Genomic DNA, 20,919 nt, shown 5'->3' with positions numbered 1-20,919 from the left:
TGTACGTCAGATCTCTTAGCAGCAGTAAGTCCATTTTGTGCTGGGGGAATTAGCTGCAAGTGGCACTGGAGAGGCAACTCCCATCTATACCCAAAGTGCTATGATGAAAACCTTAACGTTACTGATAAGATGTTTTTTGCTGAAACAGCACTCTTCCAAGAGCAGAATAATGACAGAAATAGTTTCCATGTGGGCACCTCTCTTTAATCTTGTTATGCCTATCTTAGTAGAGAACACAGCTCACCAGAGCCAGTGCACTTTGAAAAGAATATGCCAAATTCAACCCTGTGCCATTACTTGGCTACGTGATGACTATCTCAGATGCGAAGTTGTTGCATTTTTTGAAAACTGGCATTGTAGAAGTTACACCCAGCATGCAATATATTCAGAGTTAAATAAGGTATTTTTAGGCATTCCTGTAATGGGAAGTAAAACAGATAAGTGCCTGGAATGGAAAAGGCTCATCTCTTCCTCTCAGAAAAGTTAAAATTACTGTTTAAATATAATCTGCAGGGAAATCTGGCTGAACTTCATTTTCACTTTTGCTTCTAAATTCCTCCTAAAGAAAATTCTGTTGAGTAATCAGCTCAGATGTAAAACTCCTTATTGTCTTGTAGCTACAGCATCACAGTTCATAGTTTTTCACCTGGCTTACTTATAGAGTTTTACATAGACTCTACATTAATATTTGCTTCCATGATATAATGTTGATTTACTGTTTATTTTTGTTTGTTTGTTTTGTTTTGTTTATTTGTTTTTAATGACCGTACTTTGATTTAACTTCAACCTCCCATTGGTTTTGTGAAATGAAATATGTTTCATATATTGCCTTGCTGGCGGGCACTTGTGTTAATTTCCAGTTTAATATGTTAGAAAGTTTGGAAATGAGATACTTGCATATAAATGTCTTCACATTAAAGATGTTTAGACACAGGACAGCATGTACAGCTTTTATTCAAATTCCCACATTCATGAGACCATACCAGTTAACAAAAGCATCCTTGAACAAAAATTCATTGAGCAACAATATGCCCAAACATAAAGTGAATCAAAGACACTCAGAAAACCTTTTCCCAGGAGTAAACCATATTTAATAACAGCACAATTCTCAGTAACTTCAGGATACTGTATCTGAAGAAGCACAGCTGTCCATTAATCTAGTGCGAACAAACTCCCACAAGTTCATTGTTCATCTGAAGCTAAAGTGCTGTAACATTCTTCTGAAGTCCTCAGAAACAGGTATAAAAAGTGCAAATTCCAGCATGTGAGATGAGGAGTTCTCACAGACTCACATTCCCACTGTCTCTAGAAAATGTGGCAGTTGAAAAGTATGCAGCTTCAGTTTGAGGGCTATAGTCATCTCCTTAGAAAAAGAAGAAGAAAAAGCATTACTTTTAAAATCTACAATAATACAAGCAAATAAATCACTTGATTTTACAATTGAGTGATAAACACTGAGGACCCTATCTTCATTACGTGTGAGTTCCGGGTATGCTGAAGTACAGTGACTCCTTAAAGCTGCTGTTAACTCCAAAGACATCCAGTTGCAATCATTTTAGAGAGAAGAATTCTCTCTCTCTGTGATCCAAATTCTGAATTTTCTATTATGTCAAAGCTATCACTGACAATCAGTCATGCAAATGAAATAACAAAACTGAAATCTGGTTAGACAGCATCCACGGGAATGCTTGTTAGTAAAATCTGTGCAGCTGAAGAAACATTTGCAGAACTGGGACTTCAGTGATGAGGTAAAACGGTCTGCATCTTCAGTGCTGGTACAGCTCAAGCTGTAAGTTAAAATGATAACATGAACAATCCTTGTTCCTGTAACCAAGGCCATGTGGGTCATTTCCAAGGCTCTCTGGTAAAGTATCTGTGGCTTTTGTGCTTCAACTGCATACTCATCATGGAAAAAAGGTTCTTTCCAGTGTTTCTTAAAAATATATGGTGCTGAGAAATATAAATGTTTGTGCAACACGCAGTAAGTCATATGACAAAGATTTTCGGTCATTAAAATGAAGAAGTAAAACAAAACCACAAAAAGCAGCTACCTCTCCTTTAATTTCTTCATTTCAGTAAGTGCTAAGAGGAGACCAATGCTTACAAAGCGAAAAAAATCCTACAACAGTAACACAAAAAGCCACAGAAAGCCAGTCTGTGTTCAGACAACGTGCACTGAAATTATGTCTGGGCATGCACCAGAGCTGTACTCCAAAACACTGCCTGCCTCGAGCTTACATTCATTTGCACATGGCCTGGTTCCACTGTAGTTTCACACCACCATATGGAAAGTGAAAAAAGACCTTTGACTACAGCAAGTTATGATTTGTGAACAGGTGAAAGTGTTTTTCTGAAAGTGTCATTTTGTGTATGAGATCTACTGATGCTGGTGGGTGGGATGGCTAGGGGTGAAAGGCATGCACCATGACCGGAGGTGAAGTGGAAGTCAGTGAAGATGTCATTCTCCATCTCCAATTCCCAGTTTTTATTTCTCCTACAAAGTTTTCTTTTTAACCTGGTGATTTTCCAATGCTTTTTTTTTTTTTTTTTTTTTTTTTAGTAGTGAGAAACCAGAGTGGCTTCTCAAGTAAATCCTGTCCTTGGAAAAGCCCAAACCTCTCTGTGTGTCCAGAAACCACTCTGTGCTATTTCCTCAGGTCCTCCATCAGATGTATCACAGTTTTGCTCCAGTTTTGCTCCTTGCACAGCGGTAGGGTAGTCTTTGGTCTTCCTGGAGCATATCAGGTAGCCTCGGGGCAGTCCTCAATAGACATCCCTGGCGGCTGCACCAGGGAATTACAGCTGTACCCGCTATCACTATACCTGACACTGACCACAGGCTCTCCCCTGACAATACAATAATCTATCAGACTTCTATTTATAGTTAATTAAAGTGATTTATATATGCAGGTGTTTTAAGAGCTTTCTTATATTGCTTTACAGATTTATTTTTCTCTTTTATTTTTTTTCTCCAGTTCAGTGTTAGTACAGGATAGTCACATGCATCCTGATGCTATTAGAAATTACCTTTCCATTGCCATGTAATAATTCCTGGGTGTCTAGGAAAGTCACATACTACGATGAGAAGTGGCTCAGAAGATCATCTAATGCTCCAGAGAAATCAGATGTCATTTTATTTACTGACAAAACTTGTGGCTTGAGCCAAAAACATAACAGACAATTGCTACAAAAAAGCTTTATGCCTTCCAAAACAACCAGTTGTCCCTGTGCATCCTACCCAGCTGAGAATACTAGAACAGCAATTATTGTACAGGGGTGTACACAGAGATATATATGCAGGCTATCAGTGGCAGGGAATAAACATTCATTATTTTTACATAGAATGTGAGAAGGTCATTAAGTTAGATTTATAACTTAAATAGTATTGATACTAGAGTTTTAGAAAATTTAAGAAAAGTTTAAATTTAAAACTAGCCTCTATTTTGATGTAGCACTATTTAAGTTCCTGTTTATAGATTTACATAGCTCTTACCTGTAAGGAAGAAAAAGCTGTAACCATAAACATAAAAAGTTATGACTTACTGTTCTCATCTGTCAGGCTAGGGTTCAGTTTTCCTGTCTGTTAAAGTAAATATAAACAAATTTGTAAACAAAAAAACTTAAACATTTCAAAATTTGAAAGACTGTATAATTAAACTTTTATATTAATTAGGGTTTTAAACACATTTAAATTTTTATTGTTAATCCATAACTAAATATATATAATTCCCTACAGATTTTTTGTTTTACAAATTTTGGACCAATTCTGAAGAACTTAATAGCAAAGCTTCTGTCAATCTAATTTTGTTATAATAATTACATTTGCCTGAGTTTATTGTAGTCCATTCATATGCAAGAAAATACTAAAATAATTGCCTGTTTGCACTACTAAGTTTCAAGTATTGCACTTTCAAGACAGGAAAAAAAACAAACACTATACATAATAGTTACACAACGTAGTACAGCTGGACACCATTTTAGCTAGACAGCCTTAATGAAGGCTGTAAATAAAAGTTCTATGTCAAGTGTTGTAGCTATGGTGCCTTTGTAGCCAAGATGAATAACAGCAAGACAAAGGCTGTAAGAAGAGCTAATGCCTTTTGTCAACTTGTTGGTATGGATGAAAAAAATATGTATCAGCAAACTATGTTTTTACAGCCATCCTCATCCAAGCCAAAACTTGCTTGTATCCTTTACAGATCTGTAGATGTCCAAATAAAAATATACATCCATACACCTTGCCTCACCTAAGTGAAAGGTGAGAAAAATAAAGCCCAGCTCATATAAGGCAAGATCTCATTTTGGAACAGAGTTCCTCTAGAAATAAAATGTGGCCAAAGTCCAAGAAGCATTCCTAGGGTTATTAAAACTTCCAAGACTTCATTCACAGGAAAATAAAAAATAAGAGAAAAATCCATTGTCTAAAGTAAAATGTACCTTTTTTTTGGCATGGCATTTCTTGAATGATTTTCTCTTTTGAAAGATTATTAATGCAGAGAGAAGGACTGTTACTATCACACACGTGGCGATGATAAATAAGATCAGGGATTTTTGTCCACTGTACAGTGTACTCAATAAAGCTGTCAAAATAAATAAAAAAACAAACATGAAAAGAAAGTTAATTTATAACTTACAAACAGGAATAGTTTATAAAGTTACCAATTCTGATTCTCCAAAGTCTTGCTCTGACTGAACATAGGATTCTTAACATTTATCAAAATGTGGTGTTTAACATTTTATGGATACTTTATTCTGCAATACTACTATAAGAATATCTGCAATACACGAGTCACGTCTTTCATTTTCATGGCATTTGAGCAAGCACTACTGCAATTTATCTGTATCCTATTTGAAGAGTGATTAATTAGAAGTCTAGGTCAGGAAAGACAGCCATGAAGATTAAAAAAATTAATCGGCAAAATAAGGGGAGCCACCCTAAAACTAAAATACACCAGAAAATGATCGGCTGTTTTTTTGTGATGTGAGCTAGTCTAGGTTTCAAAGACATAAATAACACTGACTTGTTTCTTTTCCAGAGCATCAGTATTACATTGCTTGCTAGAATCAAATTCTGGTGATGGATAATAGGTCACGGTGTATATAGCAAAGCACATAATCATTTTCAACACTCCCTCTCTCTCTCATACAAGTTCAAGGTGATATGAACCTAAAGTGGAAAAGTGAGCTGAAGTTTCTTCATTCAGTTCTTTATTCCAGAAAATGCAGCTGTAGTTCTCACTCGTGTTTGGCTTGAACATGAGGATGCTGGTGACATTGTAGAGGCCATCTGCAGTCAGCATGTAGGTGGTATTTGCAGACCCAGTGAGACTGATGTTCTTCTCATTTTGCCAGAATACCTCTGCCAGAGGAAAGCCTTCTGACTGACATATAAAAACAAACTTTTCTTCATTCCCTTTTCTCATTACTTGAGTGTTTATTATCCTGTAGGATGCTGCATAAGAACAAGCGGAGTGAAATTATTTTATGCAATGATATTAATTTTTCCACTTCACTTTCCCACCTTCCCTTTATTGTCATACTACATCTGTGTCTGTAACTGAAATGGCAAAGGAAATTTTGCAGAACAACTCTGTAGTATTAGTTCAATCCTTCTCAGGCCCACAGTGACAGGGCTTACTCCACTACTCTATCCAAGGCAGCAAAAAACACTGAATTTGTATTTCATCAGCACCGAAGAAATAAGTGAAATCTCATGGGGCTCTATTTCCCCATCCTGAGTACACAAAATTGTAGTTGTAGTACAAAAGAAATCATTCAAGCCACTTTAAGAAAAAGGTTGTTTTTACTGTTTGTGTTTCCGTGCTTTATAAACAAGCATATTTTCATCATATGAGAACAAAAAGGACTTAGAATTTACGTAAGATCAGTTCAGAGGGACTGAGATAGGCCTTAAAAACGGCTGTGTCTCTTTTTGCGTTTGACAACATTTGTTATTCAAATGCTTGCATGGGAAATAAATGCTGCCTCGTACCACACAGACATACAGCAATTGGTGGGAAATGCCAGAGGCCTTTCGAAGGACTGTTCTGCAATGCTATCCAGTCATGTATGCATTTATTGCTGATGTCCATTTGGCTTTGACAAACACATAAAATCACGTCCTTGTCCCGGGAGCTGCAGTCACTGTGGGAATTCCTAGCCACTTGGGTACTTGCAGCAGGGCTCATAGGTGAATTAAAGCACATCTGAAAAATGCTTGGGAATGGCCAGAGGTGGCCCAACAGGGCAGTGGGGTGGGGGGACCACAGAATAGGGTGTGGGGATAAGATGAAGGGGCCCCCAGAGAAGCTCAGCTGCCATTGAACCAAGGGCTAGCTGTCACTGAGACAAGTGCTTTGGTGCACCTGGGGGCTGAGCACAGCGTCTTGGTGAGGGACTTAGCCACGAATTCCTGCCAATTCTTGATTTCCTGCTAGTCTGTAGGAATTTAGTTGAGACATCTCAATGCGTATGCACGCACTGTCTTTCAACCACTAACCTGTTACTTCCAAAGTAATGTACTTGTAGTCGGCACCCTGGTAGTCAATAAGACAAAGGTATGATCCCGCATCTGTGACCTTTACGCGGGTGATTTGAAGGATAGCTCGTCCCGATTTCAGTTCGTCATGTAACAGTGCTGCTCTTCCCATGTAATCATGATGCTGGGATGGAGGGAGCGCTTGTCCCTTGTGAAGTGTGTACACGTCTCTTGATTCTGGCTGACCTTGCCTCTTCTGCTCCCAGACAACACTTAAGAGTCCCAGGTTCAATGAGCCATTCACAGGGAATCTGCATTCCATGGTCACATTGCTTCCATACGCAGCAACGTACAGCTGCTGAGGAACTTCAACTGTAAATAAACCTAAGGTAGGAAAAGAAAACATGTTCTGTTTGCTGTACTAAAATACATTCTGATTTTTTTAAGCTTGGGCAAGCAGTTTTCATATAGTCGGGCATATAGTTACTAGTTTGACTGAAAGCTTTAAGCATTTCTATTCCCATTCACACTAGCATTTTTACCATGTCAGTCTTATCTATAGAAAATCATCTCTATTCTGTATTGCTTACAGAGTCTGAAAGATAAGGACAAGACAAGCAATTTTTTTTCCCACATTTTAGAATTAATTTAACGCTGAGTCAGTGATTACATACTAAGCACTTTTCTGAAATTAAATCTGTATGTGTATGTTCTTTTAAGTTCTCATAAAAACGACAATTAATTATGCAAATAAAAAAGCTTAGTTTTGTTATTCTTTAATAAGTGAAAATCCAGTATAACTCCTGAGAAACACATACATTTGCATGAGGTAAGTAAGTGTAACATGCAAGAATTGCTACCCAGAAACTGTGGTCTTCCACAAGCATGAGACCATGTGAGTATCATTTGATCCCACACAACCTCAGAAATGTACAACACTATTACAAAAACATGCCAAAATAATCTTCCTAACCACTCACCAAACCTGAAATTCATATTGTTATGAATAGTTTATCATTTTAAAGCGTACTTGATAAAGGAAAGCTATTTATAATTCTTCATTCAATATACCTTGTTACTACCTTCTATATTGGATTTGCCATATATTGGTATATTTAATTCAGAATCACTTGGTCACACTGACAGTGGGAAAGCTATTTATAATTCTTCATTCAATATACCTTGTTACTACTATCTATATTGGATTTGCCATATATTGGTATATTTAATTCAGAATCACTTGGTCATACTGACAGTGGGAAAGCTATTTATAATTCTTCATTCAATATAACTTGTTACTACCTTCTATATTGGATTTGCCATATATTGGTATATTTAATTCAGAAACACTTGGTCATACTGACAGTGACATTCAAAAGAGAAGTTCATGCAACTGCTCATGCATTTATTGGTTTTTAATCATCTGTTTGTGAAATACTTACAGGGAAATTGCCAATTCCTATTAGCAATGTTTATTCATTATAATACAACAGTATTTAATACAGTTGATACACTGTTTAATACAACAGAAAAATCATATAAAGAACTTCCAAGCTTTACTCATTTATATTGTTATTTGTCATTTTGTGTCTGCACAGAACATATGAGTTCACTAACCTAAGATAAGTTAAATAAGGAGTCTACATTGCTATATATTTGTCTCAAGATCATTAGAAAAAAGAAAGAGGAAGACTTATCCCTAGCAATTATAATAATACCGAATTTTTGAAAGAATACAAAGTGTGCAGATGGGGAACAGAGCTGGCTCTTGCTGCTTACAGCTGGCCTTAGGCTGGGAACCTGCAGCTCTCTTCTTGCAATTCCTCATTTTGCACTGCCACATCACCAGGAATCCACTTCACTTCACAAGGAATCCAGTTTACTCTGCAAACTCTTTTGTGCACGGTGGCCACCCAGGGGCCAGGTACAGAATTATTGCAATTTTATGTGCAGTGCTCCTCACTTATTTTTCTCCCTCCATGGTCCCCTTGTGGGTTTTAGTCAAGCTGCTCCTGTACAGGGATAGATGGATAAGGTTGCTGTAGTTTGCAATTGGCTTACGATGTTTTCTCATTATCTTTCTCACAGACATGTAATTCAGGACACCTCCACTGCCAACACACCATGCTTTCTTCTTGAACGATCATGGAAAGTGATGGACATCTGTCCTGTGCTCAATGCTTACCCAATGCCTTCTATGAGACATTGCAAAGCACAGGCTCCAGATGCCACCAGCCATTCACGTAATTATCGCTGGAGATGCTGCAACCCACGCTCTGAGGGCACAGCAGTGTCTTTACATTGGTCCTAGTGATGAGATTGAAAGGCAGTCCAGTTCCTCTCACCTGAAACCACCCAGAGCTGCATTTCCAGCAACAGCATTGTCAGGATTTGGAACATTTTCTCGGGTGGATCTGAAATAAAAGAATTGCAACTTAACAACAGCTACCTTCTCTTGCAGAGGTGTACTAGAATGCTGTCATTAAAAGCCTTTCAACCCTACAGAACACCTCACAGCTATAAAAAAGTAAAAAACCAACCAAACAAACAAAAAAAAACTACCACTAGAAACAAGGAAAATCCTGATTAAAACAACCCATTCTCATACACAGAATATGAACCACTGAGTTATATCAGTGAAGGGAGAAAAAGCGTTTCTACAATTTTATCCTTGAGGTTTTCAATATCTGAAACTTGCAGACAGACTTAAATAATCTGATGGGGGTATTACTTTTACAACAGCTTCACGAGCTTCACATAGATTCTGTACCTATGAATAATAGAAGCAATTGCATTTGGCTTCTCACATGTCAGGGCATTATAAACACACACAAGCAGACTTCTTTAACTGCTTGCACTAATTCCTGATCTAGCTTACAGATCACCTGATCTAGCTTGAAAAACATCACTGATCCTGATTTTGTTTCATCTCAGTTTTGCATACTTCTTTGAGTATACCTGTTATCTGGGTTTATTATCTGAGTTCTTTAACCTCACAACCAGCAGATATCTGACACTCAACATGTGGTACTGGAAATCTCAGGGCGGGGTAAATTAAAGCAGGGCTGTGTGCTGCTGATTTTGCACATAGTAGTGCCTGGCATGTATGAAGTACCTTGCATTGCTGTCAGTAAAACAACAGCCTTTAAAGGAGAAAGTCCAGTCTTACAGTTAGTGTCTTCCTTTTCCAGTAACAAGGAAATACTGTTAGAACTTTTGTATACAAATCATCCTAACTAAAACAAAAACAATCAAACAAGAAAACCTAGGGATATTTGTTACTAAACAAAAGAGACAATAGATAAGAATGAAGAATTACTTTTAACAAACAAGCTCTCATATCATAGTCTGAAAAATCTCTTTTCTTCAGAAAAAAAAAAATAAAAAAATCTTTCTGGATATCTCTGAAACAGATCCAGAAATCAGCATAAGGAAGTAAAGAAGAGGAGGAACAATTTTAGACTTCCCCAGAGCTTACTGGAGAAGGTTTTAGATTTTACTTCCCTGTTCATTTGCAGCTCACCTTGAAACACTCTGGCTCTGATTTTCTCAGGTGCTGCATTTCTCTGATTGCTTCCACCTTTGAGCTTTCAGTACCTCAAGGTTTTATCAAAGTTAGCAACTGATATTAGGGGACTTTTCCTGGAAATAGAGACTTTAAGCTGTTGATACCACACAGGTGGATGGACAGCTGTAGAGAGCAGGTTAATTACATGTAAATGAAAGCTAGTTACCTTTTTCAGAGGACTAAGATGACATTATTCAATGTGTGATAAATCATGATCATTTTAGTTGTATGAGAAAGGAGCTGATAAGTAGTATCAGCATTACTATTTCCATTTCTTGAATGCAGAAAGAAAGATCCTGCACTGCCCTTACAGCTGGGTTAAATTTCACTTATTTAGTACTACACAGAAATTTACCACCCTCGATCTCCTGCTATGCTCACACACAGCCTACCTAGAAGCAGGTGAACACAGGGGGAAGAAGTGAATGAAGAATGGAACAGTATCTCACACTAACACTTAGATCCTTGGCTTAGCCTTGTGTGGGATACTTGTGGTGAATCTACTCTCTTTTTATACCTCTGGGTACATCGAAAGTGCAAAGCACATACCTGGTATAAAATAGTGGATGGGGCTTTTTAAAATACCTGTTACTGAGAGTAGTAGAATAGAACAAAAAATACAGGAATACATAATTAAACACCAGCAGATGGAAATCATAATTAGTATTTATCAAATAAGAATAAGTCTTGCCAGAGCAGAAGGATTAGTGTGAGAAGAGCATAAGACACACCACAGATAAGTAGAAGAATCCAAACAGAGAAATACGTTTTCATTTGTTATACTGAAAGCAGAGCCCTGGAATGTTTGTGGGAATCTGTAAGCATCTGCATTAATCTTTCGTTATTCCCATGATCTTACTAGCAGGCATCAACCCGCTGCACTTCCTCAGTGCAATCTACCTGTGCAAACTAATAATGTAGCTGCACCAGGCATCCTGACACATTCCCATAAAAGATAAATAGATAAATAAAAAATCTCCACCAGCAACTGGAAAGTATTTTTATCTGAGCTGACTGTATCAGCCACTCATTCTGTTACACAACAGCAATCAATTATTTCCTATCTTTTGTAAAACGTACAGCATGTCCTGTCATGCAATGGTCTCTGTACACAACTATCCTAACAGGTTCACGTGCAACACTTGTTCTCGGATGGTAACAGCATTTCCTTTCAGCAAAAGGCCATTTATAAAGCATATTCATCATCTGTCTGTTACAACTTCATAGAGATACAACAAATAAACATTGCGCCCTAAAAACCAGCAACTACTGGTTCTGGATTTGGAATCCACATATGAGAACATGAGGAAGTTGTGTGACATTTCAACAGCAATTCAGATCCTCTCAGTAAATGAATTTCCCAGACCAACCTGCAGAAGAAAAAGCAAGTTTTCACACAGTGCTGTGTGATTGTGAAAACACAGCTGAGGAAAGCTTTGAGTTTTGAGGTTATGTAAACCATAGCACCACACATCTAAAAACTATTATGGCTTTTTATGACTTGTAACAGTTCCAGTTGAGTGGGAACAGTGAAAACAAAGTCATGGCAATATGACTGGGAAAATGGAGAAATGTAATCTTTTTTTATATAGCTTTCTTATATTACTGAAAGTACTAAGTTGAAACCCATGCTTTACTTTTCTTGGTCCAAAAGGAACATATTCTGATAAATTTTCTTACTGAGTGCTGAGTGAAACCCTGAGGGAGGTGACAATAAATTGCTAAAATCCCACCACTAGGTCAAAAGTACAATAGGTATAGGTTTCCTCCTTTTGATTTGCTTGATCATGCCTATAAGTTGAGTCTTGGCCCCAGCTGACATACCCACAGGGTTCATAACACTTATCTGTAAAAACAGAAGTAATTTTTGGCCAAAGGAATGCACCAGATCACATAAAATCTGAAGCAGTTTCCCTAAATTTTCCAGGTAATGAGAAAGATGTTTCTTGTTCCTTCAAAAATTTTAGACCCAACATTCCTATTTCAAATAGCACAAGTTAGGTATTTTAGGCCACGATACTATTTTCAACATACTATTTCATTTTCTATATAGATTTCATTCATTTCTCTAGACAGGAAAAAAAAAAAAAAAAAGAGGTGCTTATCCTAGCAGCTGTATGGTATGAAGATGCTCTTATGAGGCAGAAGAGGTGGCAAAAAGGGAACATCAAACTCTGATTCAGCCATGGAGCTACCAAGCAAAAGCTGGGATACTTGCTTAACGTAGCTATGCTTTGTATAGATTTACTTGGCACATGTATGCCTCCTGGATCTTATTCTGGGTGAACACTCAATGTTGCCAAGAATGAAGAATTTGCAAGAAGCTTGGTAAGCAAAGGAACATGGAAATCAAAGACTATTTTCACAGAATCACAGAATGTTCGATGTTGGAAGGTACATCTGGTACCCCCCTGCTCAAGCAGGGCCACCCAGAGCAGACATCTTTGCAATCTACTCCTAAGTAATAGAGATTGAGGTCTACTTCTGTGTAACGTGAACTGTGAATTTAGTTTTATTTCCTTCATCCATGCATCTGAAAGATCACAGTGTTTTTCTCAGATAAAAGGAACGTCTTAGTATAAGACCTCAGTAGAAGACCCCTGGCACCACCAATGCTTAGTAGCCTTGCTATGCTTGCTGCCACATTAAGAATAACAAAGGATCCTGGGAAGGACAGAGCCTGCTTTACGCTCTCCACTAAACAAACACAACCCGGGATACAGCCACTGATTCAGGACCCTTATAGTCTAACAAATCATGCATAACCCTTTCTTGGAAACACCATTTCAAATTTTGTTGTTGTTGTTGTATTCCAGAGAATGGATGATTAGTATGCACATTAAGCATTGATGTAATGACACTTTGCAGCACTAAGCAAGAAGAGTGTTATAGACCGAGGGCAGATCTTTCACTAGAAGAACCAGAACTGTTGGAGAACCTAAACATGTTTCCAAGCTCTTCTTCAGGTTTAAAGCAGAAGTCAAAAGTACTTGCAAGTTCAGAATAATAGCTGAGACTTCAGTCTGAAAGATTAAAGGATTAAAGAACTAAGAAACCATTACTCGGTACCTCTGAAGTAGGTACTGCAGACAGGTGGACCCTGTGGACCAGCCTAGCACGTTGGTAGTGCCTGCAATGTTACTGCGTGCAGCTGTAGCCGGTAACACACGGTATTATTGTACTGCAAAGTTATGCCCATCACAAAGCAGAATGTAATGCACTCTAGAAATATCACAGAAGACAAACTCAGCTGAACACCTGGGCTCCATTCAGCCAGAAGGAAGTATGAAATCAATACCAGGCTCATATGACTATACCACTTCTCATGCCTGTTCTCGTTTGTTTTGAGGTAATTCAGACCCTCCTGCATGAAACAGAGTTGCATGCTCATTTTTTGTATGCTCATTTTGAAAAACATACTATTTTCTTATACATATAAGTAATACTGCATAAGATTGTGGGGTTCCAGTCATTGTTTGCTTTGTCTTTCTCTGCTACTGAAACTCTTTTGTCTTCTGTGTTTTTATATGCTTCAGAAATCTTTCTTCTAGCCTTCTCACATCTGCAAAAATTCACAAGCTTTTCCACGTCCTCATGAAATGACTAAACTAGTTTTTTTTTTTTTTTCCCATTCAGGGAAGGATCCAGCTTCTGTGTCTTTAAGCTTAAAATCTCATTTAAAATAATAATAATAAAATCATTATTAGATACTCATATAAACTACATCTGTTCTATATCTTACCAGCATACGGAATGTACTCTATTTCCATTTGAGGTATTTTATTTTAAAAAGAAAAATCTTAATAAAGTAAAAGCTAACATTTGTTCAAAGTCTATTTCTCAGGCCTTTGCCATTAAGTCTCCGTCCTGTGGACTCAGACATCTGCCCTCATTCTCTGTAACCCCTCACCCACATGCCCTCTCACCTGTTGTTTGCTCTCAGCTGTTGCACCCTTATTGCAGTCCCTTGTCTGCCTCACTATGCAGTCAAGCTAGTACTGGCCCATTGCTTCGTCTCTGAAGTTCACATCACCTGTGACAGCCTATTTGCATCATTTCAGTACGCTCTCCATCTCACTTCAGCTTTCAGGTGAGAGGATAACGTTTCTCAGTTCCTTCTTTGTTGTTTCTTGCTGTTACTTTTCACTCTCACTGCATTGTTTACTATGTGCCTATCACTACAATTGCAGTATACAAATTACAAATACAACTAGCGCCTATTTTATCTGTCATTTTTTTTCCAATGTAAAATATAGCAATACTAATAAAATCTCAAATTAAATAATGAATTGTCACAGAGGTTAGGATAAGATTGGACTGAAATCTTTGTTAAAGAAAATGTCATTAACTACATTAAAACTAATGCAGATGTGCATTCTAGAGAATATGTGCCTTCCAGTTATTAGCAACAGCACTGTACAATACAGGCTAACATTTCAGTGTGATTTCCAGCTTTACAAAAAGAGAGACTTTTCCTGGGGATGCAGAATGTGAAACTCCACAGACTTGTTGTATAATCAAAACAGCCCTGCAGATACTAAGGCATTAATAACAACCAAAGGAAAGTAACCAAAAACCTACAGACAGAAATATATACATTGTTTTGTTTTTTTTCTCCTTACAGCTCTTCCCTGATATTCAGAATGAAAGATTTACAAACAGCAACATCCCAGTTCATAAGTTATAGATGTTCACTAGCACCACTGTTCTGTCTTTGCCTATGACAGTCACAAGACTGAGTTGGAGACTCAGGTTCAGTTTCTAAAACTCTTCCTTCTCCAAGATCTGAAGTTACATGGACCTGTGTTTTAGGATCTGGGACTTATCCAGTCTCTGGTTCAAAATCCACTCCCTGCAAATCATTTGAAAATAAAATTAATTTAAGCAAATGTTAAGAATCTAGAGCAAATCTGCAGTCCATCAGCTAGAAGTAAATATAGATCTGCATTTTATCAGTGTTATACTCACATGGGGTATTTATGCAACCATTGGAAGAATCAGAAGGTTCACATAACAGCGAAGACTGTCAAAGTTTTACAGACAAAGCAGCTGTATCCTATTTGCATGATAGCAATGGCTACTCATCCAGCTCTCATAACCAGTTTAACATAAGCATCAACAATGAAGCTTGTGTTCTTATTCAAGCTTTATGCCACAAAGCAAGTGACTGTGTTAAAAGGAAACCACCAAGTTTCTTAGGAATTTATGAGCAGTTCCAGTTTCATTTTGATGCTTCGTTATGAAAGTACTCTGAGTTCAATGCTGAGAACATGCATCCAAACAAGTTTATTCAAAGCATTATGCAGAGTTTATAGGCTCAAATTATGCTTTTAATTACACTCATAATTTTTTACCGGATTTATACCCACTTAGGGCAGTATACAGCCCTGGATTTTGAACTTGCATTTACTAGGATTGTTCTGCATTCCTGAAACCACCAAGTTATATCATCTTAATTTTTACCAGAATAATTTTTAAAAACTTCCTCAAGGGATTACCTAACATTTGCAGAATACATTTGCTGTTCATTTTCATCCATTTTCATCTATATCCCCATCTATAAGAAAGCATCCTTTCACAAAGAAGCTAAGCAAACATTGGTGCCCAGACGGGTTGTGGAACCTCCATCCTTGAAAATATACAAAACTTGACAGGACAAAGCCTGATCAATTGGATTTAAGAAGTCTTGTCTGTAGAGGGTTTATGTAGCAAGCTTTTGGTAATGGAAGGCTGTAGGGGTGGCCTCTGTGAGAAGAACCCAGAAGCTGCCCCATGTCAGTAAGGGCCATTTTCAGCTGGCTCCAAAGGGACCCGCCACTGCTCAGAGCTGAGCCAATAAGCAATGTTGTTTGTGCCTCTGTGAGAGCAGATTAAGAAAGGTAAAAAAAAATAAAAATGTCACACAACAGCAGCTGAGAGAGCGAAGAGTAAGAAACAGCCCTACAGACCCCAAGGTCAGTGCAGGAGGGCAGGAGGTGCTCCAGGCAGGCAGCAGCAGTTCCCCTGCGGCCTGTGGAGAGGCCCCTGGTGGAGCAGGCTGTCCCCCTGCAGCCCACGGGTCCCACACGGAGCAGATCTCCACGCTGCAGCCCGTGGAGGAGCCCCCGGTGGAGCAGGTGGATGTGGCCTGGAGGAGGCTGCGGCCCATGGAGAGCCCCCGCAGGAGCAGGCCCCGGGCCGGAGCTGCAGCCCGTGGAGAGGAGCCCACGCAGGAGCAGGGGGCCTGGGGGGAGCTGCCGCCCGTGGGGGACCCGTGCTGGAGCAGTTTGCTCCTGGGGGATGGACCCTGTGGTACAGAGCCATATGGGAGCAGTTCTTGAAGAGCTGCTGCCTGTGAGCAGCTCCCTCAGGCTCAGTTTGGGAAGGACGGCATCCCGTGGGAGGGACCCCACGTGGAGCAGGGGCAGAGTGACTGTGAAGGAGCAGCCACGATGAAGAGTTACAAGCTGACCACAGTCCCCACTTCCCCGTTCCCCTGAGCTGCTTGGGGGGAGGAGGTGGAATAGTGTGGATGAAGGGAAGGTGGTTTTAGTTTTTCTTCATTTCTCAGTTCTCTAGCTTGTTAGTAATAGGTAATGAATTTCTCTAACCTCCCTATGCTGAGTCTGTTTTGTTCGTCATGATAATTGTTGAGTGATCTCCCTGTCCTTATCTCAACCCTTGAGCCCTTTTCATGGTATTTTCTCCCCCTTTCCCTTTGAGGAGATGGTGTGAGAGAGCTTGGCTGCCCAGCTGGGTAAAACCAGTACACTGTCCAACATAAATTATTCTATAATTCTGTTAAACCTCATCAAACTCACTGGGTGTGCATTGTACAGTTACTTGGTACTATTTACCTCCATACAGCACTTCATCACTCTATCTTTTAATTTATGACCATATCATGAGCGGGAGACATAGAAGAGGATACAGTGGTCTCTTCCCAGGTTTCTCAGAAGCTTTGGTGCTACAGGTGTGGCACACATACTCCTTCATCTCCAGTTAGTTTCTCATCACTTGGAAGAATTCTACTCCAGGTCAACACAAATAATAGTTGTGGCTTTTGTCCCATGTCTCATACATTCAGCAGAGAAAAGGTGTTCTCATGAGATACAATAGGGTTAGAAAGTAGGATCCTGTGGAGGTGGGATAGCACTTTTCCGGGGCCTATTTTCTTATATTGAGTAGCCATCTGAGACATTGGGGTGCCAGTGGTTCTGGTGGTTGGGGGAGGAAAGGCGTTAGCAATCCCCCACCGGCCCCTTCTCAAGAAGGTCTTGGGACACAAGCTTAGAGTAATTAGCATACAAAGTGAGAGCTGGAGGTAGGGACTGACTCATAAATAGCAGAACTCAGAGGTGCCATGTGTGCACCCACCACCTCCGCAAGCATAGCAAGAACTCAACCAGAGAACTCACTGGAACCCAGGGTGATGATCTAGACCTCTCCTCTACTTCTACCTTTCTAACTTGCTCTCCCTCTCTCTCTTTCTTCATTGTATGTTATGGGCCATTCAGCCCTTGTAAAATAACAAGGTTCAATATCTTCTGTTATAAACAACAAGGTTTAATCAGTTTCTGCCAGAAATAGCTTCCGCTATCAATAAAACCTTTCAATCAATTATTTGTTGTTATGTCACCTTAATTGTCACACCCAAGGATACTTCAAACATCAGGGGCCTCCAAGTGTGTCATCCAGGATGGCCCTCTCCAGGCTCCCAAAATGGATCCTGGCTGCTTTGGGAAGATATATGATGACTGCATCACAGTTCCAGTCTGACTGAGACCTCCTACCTGGTGCAGAGCAATCAATCTCAAAGAAATTTGGGTAGACCTGTGTGGTGCCAGGAGTTGGACTCAATGATCTTTATGGGTCCTTTCTAACTCGGGATATTCTATGATTCTATGATTCTATAAATTACTGATATCCAGTAGTAGTAGTAGTAGTAGTAGTAGTAGTATCTCCTCAGTAAACATATCCTGTGAAGCCCTATCACATAAAGTTATTCTTGGGTTGCCTGAACTTCTTCCAGAGAAACCCTAGTGACCTCTTTGGCAGCTGTCAGAAGTCAACAGTTTGGATGACTGGACACTTGAAAGATGGAGAGAAGTCCATAGGGCCAGAGTTGAACATGATCTATGATTTACAATCGAAATTAAGTTTGTCTGATATCCTAACACTTTCAGTAAAAGCCAAGGGTAAAAGATATCAGAAAACTGAGGTCTGTGCTCTTTTTGCAAGTATGTGAAAGCAGTGGAAATTAATCTTTCTAAAACACTTCTTCCTGACTGATACTTTTGTCTATTGTTTCTCTTAATCATAGAATCATCAAATATCCTGAGTTGGAAGGGACCCACAAGGATCATGAAGTCTAACTGCTGGCTCCACACAGGACCACTGAAAAATCAGACCCTATGTCTGAGAGTGTAGTCCAAACACTTCTTGAACTCCCTCAGGCTCGGTGTTGTGACCACTTCCCTAGGGAGATTGTTCCAGTGCCTGACCACCCTCTTGGTGAAGAACCTTTTCCTAACACCCAGTCTGGACATCTCCTGTCACAGCTGCATTCTGTTCCCTCAGGTCCTATCACCATTCAACAGAGAGAAGAGATAGAACTATAGAATCAAGAATCACAGAGTCATGGAATGGTTTGGGGTGGAAGGGACCTTAAAGATCATCTAATTCCAACCTCTCTGCCATGGACAGGTACACCTCCCACTAGACCAGGTTGGTCAGGGCTTCATCTAAACTGGCCTTGAACACTTCCTGGGATGGGATATCCACAGCTTCTCTAGGCAACCTGTTCCAGTGCCTCACCACCCTCATAATACCACCCTCCGCTCCCCTGTTGAGGAAGCTGCAGGCTGCTTTGAGGCCACCCCTCATACTCCTCTGCTCTGGGCTGAAAAATCCAAGTGACTTCAGCTGCTCCCCATATGTCTTGCCCTCTAGACCCATCACCATCTTCATAGACCTCCTTTGGACGCTGTAATAGTTTTATGTCCTTCTAATAGTGTGGTGCCCAAAACTGCACATGGTACTTGAGGTGAGGCCATACCAGCAGGGGGGGGAGCAGGACAATCACTTCCTTTGACCAGCTAGCAATGCTGTGCTTGATGCATCCCAAGATCCAGCTGGCCTTTTTGGCTGCCAGAGCACCCTGTTGACTTGTATTCAACTTGCTGATTACCAAAACCCCCAGATCCCTTTCTGTGGGACTGCTGTCCAGACTTCTGTCCCCTATTTTGTACGTATACCCAGGATTATCACTTCCTAGATGCAGAATCCAGTACTTGCTCTAGTTAAACTTCATATTGTTGGTGACTGACCAGCAGTCTAATTTGTCAAGATCTCTCTGTGAAGCCTCTATACCCTCAATGGAGTCAACAGATCCTCCCAATTTACTATCGTCTATATACTTCTTAGTATACCTTCATGTCCTGTGTCCAAGACATTTATGAAAACATTAAAGAGAACTGGCCCTAAAATGGAGCCCTGGGAAATCCACTAGTGATCAGCTGCCAGCCTGATGTAACGCCATCTACTATAACCCTTTAAGCCCAACCCATCAGCCAATTGTTCACCCATAGCATTATGGTTTTTATCTAGCTGTATGCTGAACATTTTGTCCAGAAGGACACTGTAAGAAACAGTATCTGAAGCTTTACTGAAATCCAAAAAGATTAAATCAACTGGCTTCCCTTGGTCAATTAAGTGGGTGACCTTGTCATAAAAGGAAATTAAGTTAATTAAGCAGGACCTTCCCTTTGTGAACCCATATTGGCTGTGACTAGCTGCTCCGTGGTCCTTCATGTGTTTTTCAATGAATCCGAGAACAATTTTCTCCATGATTTTACCAGGCACTGGTGTGAGACAGACAGGCTGTTAATTACCAGGGCCTTCTTTCTTGCCCTTCTTGAAAACTGAAACAATGTTTGCCTGCTTCCAGTTGACTGGGATCTCTTCAGATTCCCAAGACTATTAAAAATAATTAAGAGAGGTCTCATGATGATATCAGCCAACTCTTGGAATGCCCTCAGGTGAATCCCTTTGGACCCCATAGACTTATATGCATCAAAGTGGAGCACCAAATCCTGCACAAGTTCAGGTTTGACTGGGAGTTTATCATTCCCACGGTCATGGCCCTCCTACTCAGGGCACCTGGGGCCCCAGAGCCTAACCTCAGTATTGAAGACAGGTAAAGAAGGCACTAAATGTCTCTGCTTCGTCTATGTCTCTGAGGTGACCATCCTCATCAATTAACAATGGACCAAGGTTTTCTCTGGTTCTCCTCTTGCTGTTAACATATTTAAAAATAATAATAATAAAATATCTTTTTATTGTCCCCCACAGTACTGGGCAGCTTCATATATAATTGGGCTTTGGTGCACAAATTTTCTCCCTGCAATGGCAAACAGCAACTCTGTAGTCCTCCTATGTCACCCCAATGTGCTCCCAGCAGCCATACACTTCCTTTTTCCACCTAACCTCTAGAAAAAGACACCTGCTCAGGCAAGTTAACTTTCTGCCGTGCCTGCTTGACTTCCATCATTTTGGAATTGCCTGTTCCCATGCTCTTAAGAGGTGGTACTTAAAAATTGGCAGGCACTTAAAGACCCCAATGTCTTCAAAAGCCATTTCCTTACTAACTAGTTCCCTGAGCAGCCTGAAGCCTGCTCTCCCCATATCCGGGCACTTTCAAACTGGTTGTTCAAATTCCCCATGAGGACTAGAGCGCGTGAACATGAGGCTCCTTTTAGATGTCTTACAAAGGCTTTATCTACTTGTTCTTCCTGACCAAGAAGTCTATAGCAGACACCCACTACAGCATGATTATGTTGATCTGCTTGACCCCTAAGCTCTTGACTGGCTCCTGACCCATCTGAAGGCAGAG

General features: G+C 39.8%; 1 protein-coding gene across 5 annotated transcripts; it reads right to left on the bottom strand.

Annotated features, from left to right (window-relative positions):
* Window positions 1-936: 936 nt before the first annotated feature.
* LOC106046394 (programmed cell death 1 ligand 2) lies at window positions 937-15,805 on the bottom strand. 5 transcript variants are annotated; one of them, XM_048050773.2, is made up of 7 exons: window positions 15,015-15,805; window positions 8,824-8,892; window positions 6,500-6,862; window positions 5,240-5,452; window positions 4,438-4,580; window positions 3,544-3,580; window positions 937-1,363 (listed from the first exon to the last, which is right to left on the bottom strand). In XM_048050773.2, the coding sequence occupies exons 2-7, from the start codon at window positions 8,876-8,878 to the stop codon at window positions 1,281-1,283; spliced, it is 894 nt and encodes a 297-aa protein (XP_047906730.1). In that variant the 5' UTR covers window positions 8,879-8,892; window positions 15,015-15,805; the 3' UTR covers window positions 937-1,280. The 5 variants fall into 5 exon arrangements, with proteins under 5 accessions (XP_047906730.1, XP_013052856.2, XP_013052857.2 ...); XM_013197402.3 differs by having other exon boundaries at window positions 5,168-5,452; window positions 15,015-15,720; XM_013197403.3 differs by lacking the exon at window positions 15,015-15,805 and adding an exon at window positions 13,973-14,204 and having other exon boundaries at window positions 5,168-5,452.
* Window positions 15,806-20,919: the final 5,114 nt, after the last annotated feature.

This window comes from Anser cygnoides, chromosome Z, assembly GCF_040182565.1.
Source record: "Anser cygnoides isolate HZ-2024a breed goose chromosome Z, Taihu_goose_T2T_genome, whole genome shotgun sequence".
Lineage (NCBI taxonomy): Eukaryota > Metazoa > Chordata > Aves > Anseriformes > Anatidae > Anser > Anser cygnoides.
The sequence above is the reverse complement of the archived record's forward strand: the minus strand, read 5'-3'. Positions and strand labels throughout refer to the sequence as shown.

Bases quoted from the DNA above. Each gene is read 5' to 3' on its own strand.
- LOC106046394 (XM_013197402.3), bottom strand. From the start codon at position 8,878: ATGTTCCAAATCCTGACAATGCTGTTGCTGGAAATGCAGCTCTGGGTG. The intron at 5,453-6,499 runs GTTAGTGGTTGA...GTTCTTATGCAG, and splicing joins CATTACTTTGGAAGTAACAG to CATCCTACAGGATAATAAAC. The intron at 4,581-5,167 runs GTTCATATCACC...TTATTTTGACAG, and splicing joins AGCTCACTTTTCCACTTTAG to CTTTATTGAGTACACTGTAC.